This window comes from Physella acuta, unplaced genomic scaffold, assembly GCF_028476545.2.
Source record: "Physella acuta isolate Inbredline_101_S28 unplaced genomic scaffold, ASM2847654v3 ptg000490l, whole genome shotgun sequence".
NCBI classification, from domain to species: domain Eukaryota; kingdom Metazoa; phylum Mollusca; class Gastropoda; family Physidae; genus Physella; species Physella acuta.
This window is the reverse complement of record NW_026732009.1, coordinates 222,841-230,000: the sequence shown is the minus strand read 5'-3', so window position 1 is coordinate 230,000 and position 7,160 is coordinate 222,841. Positions and strand designations below refer to the sequence as shown.

The window sequence follows — 7,160 nt, the reverse complement described above, 5'->3', positions numbered from 1 at the left end:
AACATTGCTAGTCGACTAGATCTACAGATGTGAAACACCAGTCAAACTATGATTAGAGTAGTCTGAAGTTTATACTAACTAACTAAGGTTCAGTCCGTCACACACAAGGCTAAGACTACTAGAATAGTATTCTAGATGTAGAAACTAGATCTAATAGTCAGATACTACTTGGTGTACACACCAGACAGTTTTAAGCAAATGTTAATTAGGCCTATACTAAGTATTTCTGAAATTCCTTTTTAATCTGATACTAAGATTAATGGAAAAGTGATACTTTAATGAGAATTTCCCATAATAATTTCCTGTGATAACATTTAACCTTTACCCAAGTCATCGCTCCTTGTCCTAAGCTTGCTGGTTAAATAAATATATTTCATTGATGAATAACAGTTAATAAATGAATGATACTTTTTTATTATTTCAGTTACTGGATGGGCTATCATCTCCATTACTACCAGCATTACCCTGGGTCCTGTTACCAAGTTGAGGGAATAGGTTTGTAGCATTATCTTTAAACAAGTCAACCATTTTATTCTATTATTCTGATTACTGTGTCCATCACTAGCTAAAATTAGAAGTTTGTTGTTGTTATAATGTGTTATATAATTCGATGGTCAACTTGAAATGTCCAAACTCTGGTTAAGGGATCTTTAGGATAAACTTGAAACATCCAAGCTGTAATTGTTCACTTGATTAGTCCGGGCAAGTTGTACTGACCACAGCATCTGTCTATTCTCAATGAAATAGAAATGTGATACATTTGTTGTAATTTACAGGCACATGAAGACATTTGGTTGTTGTTTTTTAAAAGCAGTTTTGAGTCTGATTTACTTCCTTCCAGAATTTGGTTCATGGGATATTCATACACTGCTAGATGGAACAACCTTCATCACATCTGTAAGTTTAACATGTTTCTTACACCTTTTTTTTTCTTTTTTTACATATTTCATAACATATTATTTACATACATCAAATACAGAAGGTTAGACATTCTTTATTTCTATATTTTATTTCTAAGATTGTATTCAAGTAAACATTTGTGGACTTTTTGTAAAATATTGGGTTAGTGAAGACATAATTTTTAGAAGTGGTTCTCTTAACATCACTAACTAGACAAAACAAAGTAATTTCATTCACCTAGCCTAGTACGACATTACTCATTCATTTAGCCAGACTTGATTGATATTATAATTTATTATGTTTTACCTATATAGTTGCTGTAGCTATAAGTGTTATCTATGCAGGGTGTGTGTATGAGTCTGTTGTCACAAAGTTTTCACGCACATTACAAGAACACTAATGCAGTTGGATCAGTGTACTTGATGTCACTCAACCAGACCATCCCAACTGTTACTAGGTTAGAGATCATTTCACAGAGTGAAGATTTTAAAGTAGAAACCTTTCGACCACATGGGATTAGTGTCTGGCCAGATTATCTCTCAGGTGATTTTAACAGCTCCAGCTGATTTTTTTTAAAGTAAGCAAAACTTTTAAGAGCTTAGTTTTTATTTTTATTTTATTTTTAAATATAAATTTTTACAAAGTTATTTTCAGTTATAATTTATATGTAATTCCATATTGATATAAATATGTATCAGTGAACATCAATATTACTCAAATTAAAATGATTTGACAATTTTTAGACATACACTAAAAAGCTGGCTGTTTTTACTTAATATAAACCTATATAAATTTGACTGTTTTAATGCAGTATTTCCAAAAAAAAATTATGAATATAAATACATTTTTCATTATTTTAACAAAAAAATAAATTGTTTTCAGTCTGGTTTCTTTTAGTATTATTTTGCCGTAGTAACATTAACATTATATTATTTGAGAAGTAGGCCCTGATTCACTTACCCTTTCTTAACCTGAATGCTCTTGTTTATTAAAACAGGTCAACACCTGATTTATGTTGTGAACCACCCGCTTAAAGAAGCCAACAGGGTGGAAAAGTTCCGTTTTGATCCAGCCCAGCAGTCACTTTATCATCTCAAAACCTACACTAGCAGTAAACTGAGATTGTGAGTTTTATTTTGTTTACCACTGGCTGTGTTTGTTTACCATATTTTCATGTGTTGGTTTTTCAATAAATAAACTGGCTGAGTTGTGTTAACCATTTCCTGATTTACTTTGCCATTGTTAAATGAGAACATTTAGCCTCACAAGTACTGTTTGTGTGACTGTAGGAATCTGTGAACTCTTCGTTACCTGCTATATAGACTGTTACTCGCTGTTAGTATTAAAAGAAAACTACCCTATCAACTTGTCTTAAATTTTTATTTTAATACAGTTTTGAATCTTAAATTTTTTTATTTTAATACAGTTTTGATTCTTAAATTTTATTTTAATACAGTTTTGATTCTTAAATTTTTATTTTAATACAGTTTTGAATCTTAAATTTTTTTATTTTAATACAGTTTATATTGTAAGTGAAATATAATACCTATTTAACACCAAAAAAAAATGTGTGTATAAAATTTTGAATCTTAAATTTTTTATTTTAATACAGTTTTGATTCTTAAATTTTTATTTTAATACAGTTTTGAATCTTAAATTTTTATTTTAATACAGTTTATATTGTAAGTGAAATATAATACCTATTTAACACAAAAAAAATGTGTGTATAAAATCTTCTAATCTTTTCCCCACCTTTTTCTCCTCGTAGAGTCTATGATGTTCAAGCCCTTGGAGAGGATTCCTTCTATGCCACCAACATCCTGTACGAGCAGAAAGTCAGGTTCTTCATGGTGCTGGAACTGTTCTCCCTCATGCCCTGGTCCAGCGTTGTCTTGTACAGAGAGGACATCGGCTTTAAGGAGGTCCTGACTGGGCTGACCAGTGTCACTGGCATTGTCATGTCCAAGTGTGGAAAGTTAGTTCCCTTTTTATCTTCATGTTGGCTGAAAAATTAATTATCAGCTTATACACTGTGATAACCAAGTTTGTTTGAAGTACAAATCAATTAATGGAGTATAATACAAATAATAATATAGCCAATTAATGCATGATTTTTATAATCTATTTTAAGGGGATATGCGCGGAAAAAAATCACAAAATTTCTGGTTTTTCGTCATGATGGGTTTCTTGCACTTTTGGATACTTTGTCCATTTTTGTATAAAGAAAATAATAACGTTAAAGAGAAAAAAATATTTTATGTGTTTGAATTACGATTTTTATGACCCTATTAATTAAAAAATAATCAATTTTTCCCAATCTTACAAGCTCTCTATGAAAAGTTTTATATCCGTCATTATATTGTATTTGACATCATTGGAAAGCTGGATTTCTCATGTATTTAATAAACTTAATTTCCTAGATTTCGGAAGCACACAAAGCTTACAATCTGCTTTGCAGTTTACACAGATATGGTACTTTCCTGACCTAGTTTTCGTTACTTTTGGCGGTTTTTCTCAGTTCGCAGGTTTTTAACACTAAAAAGCCTACTACTTTTTTATTTATTAAACAATGCCAACCATATTTTCAGTAAATGTTCTTGATGCGAAAATACAACTTTTGTCACGAGGGAATTGTGATTGCTTTCATAGAAAAAAAGTATTTGGTAATTAATATGCACATTTTGAAACTATTGAATACTAAAAAGGATACGATTTTTTAGACCTTGTAAAATTCTTACTAGTAATTATTTCAAAAAGTTGTCGTGACAAAAGTTTTAATATATACTGAAATATAAGCAGTTTAAATTTGATTGCTATAGGTGCATAAATAAAAAAGCCTTAGTATTTTTAAAAGTACCGAAAAATTCAAAATGGCGGAGGTGTTTTGGGTTTCCATGACAACCAAAATTGTTTTCGACCTTTTTATTTGCTGTTTAATACTTACTTTTATATGCCAAATATGATAAAAGTATTCAAAAGGCTTTAGATCTTAAACTGTAAAAAATAGAAAAAAACATAGCATATCCCCTTAAACTCAAACTTTGGTTTAAATGCAGTTTTAAATTAGTTTTAAATTTTTTATTTGAAAATAGAAAATGGTAATTAACAGTTTTAAACTTTAAAAACAATAAGCTTTATTTATATGATAGTGTTCCTTGTTCTCAAAAATCTTGTTTTATAGTTTTCATTATTTACAATTGTGTAAAGGAAATTTAAATTTTTTTCAGTTTTATTTATGTGGTTATGTCCCTGAGCTGTGAAATTCGAGTTTACTCACATCAAAAAGATGACTCTTTAATACTACAGCAGGTAATTTGTATGACTCTTTAATACTGCATCAGGTAATTTGAGCTAGTCAAGAAAATATTCATCTGTTTTTACCAGTGACAGCTATAATTGTTTACTTTTGATAATATAATTTGTGTTGATCCTTTCAGTCGTACCCTCTGTTTACACACCCAGACAATGCAGTGATTGATCCAGTATCAGGGGATTTGTTTATTGGCTCACATCCTATAGCCTATCAGTTCCTTAACCACATTGATAACCCTGGGAGACACAAGGCAGCATCACAGGTAGGAATGGTTGTAGTATATTTGCCATAGTCTGGTTGTTCAAAGCTGTGACGGTGTTGTTAAATCCCTGTTTACTTTCATGTTGCACATGACTTGACTTAGTCCTCTTTACTCTTTGGGGTATAGGGCCTCAACCATAACCTTCCATTTTTGCCAGTCCCCGGTTGATAGTTTTACAATCTCACAAGACATCCCACTGTCTTCAGTTCTTCAAGAAGACTCCAGGTTTGTCTTTCGATTTCCCTGGGGGTTTTACTCAAGCGGCTGTTGTGTCCCACCCAGCGCCACTTCTTCCTTCATTGCACTGTCATGGGCTCCTGCCTTGTCCTTTTCCATAGGTTTATGTTAGGCACCTTGTCTTGCCACATTAGTTTCAAGACATTCGTTTTGCATATAGATGCTTAAATATTTATTAAAATCTTTTAGTGTTATACATAAAAATAAAATAATGAAGTGCAGAAATAACTAACTTAAACAATTTATTCACTTCCATATTTTATTACATTTTAAGAGAACAAAAATACAATCAACTCATAAAAATGGGTCGGCGTGGTCGAGTCGGTAAAGCTCATGGTTGCTAAACCGAAAAGTCTCAAGTTCGAACCCTCGGGCAGATGAGGTTCTTTAGCTGGGGACAGCCACTCTTCTAGGAGAGACAACTTTAAAATCAAACAACTGCTGCCTTGTAGTTTGTTCTTTGTTGGACAAAGGCTATGGAAGCAAATCCAAAAAGAAAAGCAGGCTGAAATCGGAGTCAATGGCCTCAATGGCTCATAACCAGTTGACACGGAACCTTAATTGTGATGGAGGCGTGGTCGAGTCGGCAAAAAGCTCATGGTTGATAAATTCGATAAAAGTCTCGAGTTCAAACCCTCTGGCAGATAAGGCTCGATCCCTTCCAACACTAAAAATTAAGAAAAAAGAAGAAAAAGAAGAAGATAAAATTGTTAAGGATTATTTTTCTGCTAGCGCTGCTTCCCAAAACCTGACTCTAACCCTGATCCTGACCTAACTTCTGGCCTGCACTACTCATGGCCAAATCCTATTCCTATCAGCAATATCTGCAGATAAAAAATATTGATATGCCTACTGTAGGCAATTATCTATATTTTTATAAGAACCTAAATAAATAAATTTTAACCAAATGTTCAAGTAAAGAAATAGAACAGTCAGTGCAGATTTTAAAAAGTTGAAGCAATTATCTTGTCTACATTTTTATAGAACCCAAATAAATACATTTCAAGGGAAGAAACTGAACCAGTCACTGCAGCTAAAAAATAGTGTAGGCACTATCTTATCTTATCTTGTGTACATAAATAAATTTCAACCAAATGTTCAAGTGAAGAAACTGAACCAGTAACATAATTGTTACCATTGCATCTCCCCAGGTTTTGCATGTTCGGCTTATGGAAGGCAACATCACAACAGTGACCGAGTTGTTATACGATGATGGAGATCTGATATCTGGATCTACAGCGGCTGTTGTCTACAGTAAAAAGTTGCTTGTTGGCTCAGCTTTTGATAAACTGGTTATATGTGATGTCAGCGTACCAATATAGTGTTGCGTATTAGTGTGTTTATAATCAATAGTCATCGCAGTATATGTTTGATACACTCAGTTCTATTTCTTCTTGATTAAAGCATACAAATGTAAATGTGTTTTTGTAGCTGTGAATGTTAACCATGCACAATCTCCACAGCCTGATGTACTGCATGTATAAACGAGGTGTAAAATATAACGTTCATGACAAGGACTGGACCCCTGCACATTAATTAATGCTGTCAAACTTGTTTTCCTGTCAAACTTGTTTTCTTGTATATATGAATCATTAGTGCCAAAACTAATAATATTTGTTAGTACAGGATAGTAGAGTGCTAGTCAACTAACCCAAATGTCTCGAGTTTGAATCTCAGTTCTGACTTGAGCCTGCAGGATGTCCCAGAGTCCACCCAGCACTGATGGGTACCTAACATTAGCGAAAGTAAAGGTGACTGGGCATAGTGCTGACAACATCATCTATTCCATATGCATAGGTCAAGAAATGTATGTACTCTACTTCATCTGGATATTTAGATCTGAAATGGGAACTTCACCATAATATATATTCAAATTTATTCAATAGTAACATTTTTTATAATGTTTCTTTACTCTATGAATCATAATTTTGTTTTTTAATATGTGCAATATTGTTCATTTGTACCAGGTGCAATATGTCTGTTACACTTTACCCTCTACCCTGTAATTTAATTTTATATGTACTTGTCCTAGTTAAAATACAATTTTTACAAAAGATGTGTCTGAAGTTATCTTTGCTATTTTAAGTTTAACGTTTCAAGTGACCCCACTCTAAAGTGTGCGTTGTTGTTTTTTTTTTTTTTTTTTTTTTTTTTTTTTTTTTTTTTTTTTTTAAGTTTATAAGATGGTTTGTTGCAGGATTAAACTTTATTTTTGGTGCAGATAGTTTCTGTCTCATAAGCAGTTTCTTCCAGGCATCTCTTCTGGGGGGGGGGGGGGGGGGCTTCAAATGAACTTGAATTTTTATTTGTCTTCCGTCCCGGAAAATATCAAAAGTCCAGAAGAAACAGCTCACAAGCAACATGCCCAAATAAAACTGACTTGCCATCCAAAGTAGGGCTCAAAATCAACAGAAATAAAAATGTCAAATGAATACCTTTGACAAACCA

The 7,160-nt window shown here is 32.5% G+C and overlaps 1 protein-coding gene across 2 annotated transcripts in view; it reads left to right on the top strand.

Annotated features, from left to right (window-relative positions):
• The window catches only part of LOC131944392 (serum paraoxonase/arylesterase 2), a 9,056-nt gene extending 2,301 nt beyond the window's left edge, over nucleotides 1–6,755 (top strand). Inside the window, exons 2-9 of one of the 2 annotated variants that reach the window (XM_059304962.1) lie at nucleotides 425–495; nucleotides 842–897; nucleotides 1,245–1,443; nucleotides 1,898–2,024; nucleotides 2,669–2,875; nucleotides 4,128–4,209; nucleotides 4,338–4,475; nucleotides 5,864–6,755. In XM_059304962.1, the coding sequence (XP_059160945.1) occupies nucleotides 425–495; nucleotides 842–897; nucleotides 1,245–1,443; nucleotides 1,898–2,024; nucleotides 2,669–2,875; nucleotides 4,128–4,209; nucleotides 4,338–4,475; nucleotides 5,864–6,034 (1,051 nt within the window). In that variant the 3' untranslated portion in view covers nucleotides 6,035–6,755. Of the gene's footprint in view, nucleotides 1–424; nucleotides 496–776; nucleotides 898–1,244; nucleotides 1,444–1,897; nucleotides 2,025–2,668; nucleotides 2,876–4,127; nucleotides 4,210–4,337; nucleotides 4,476–5,863 lie in introns of both variants that reach the window. The other variant, XM_059304963.1, reaches the window with a different exon arrangement.
• Nucleotides 6,756–7,160: the final 405 nt, after the last annotated feature.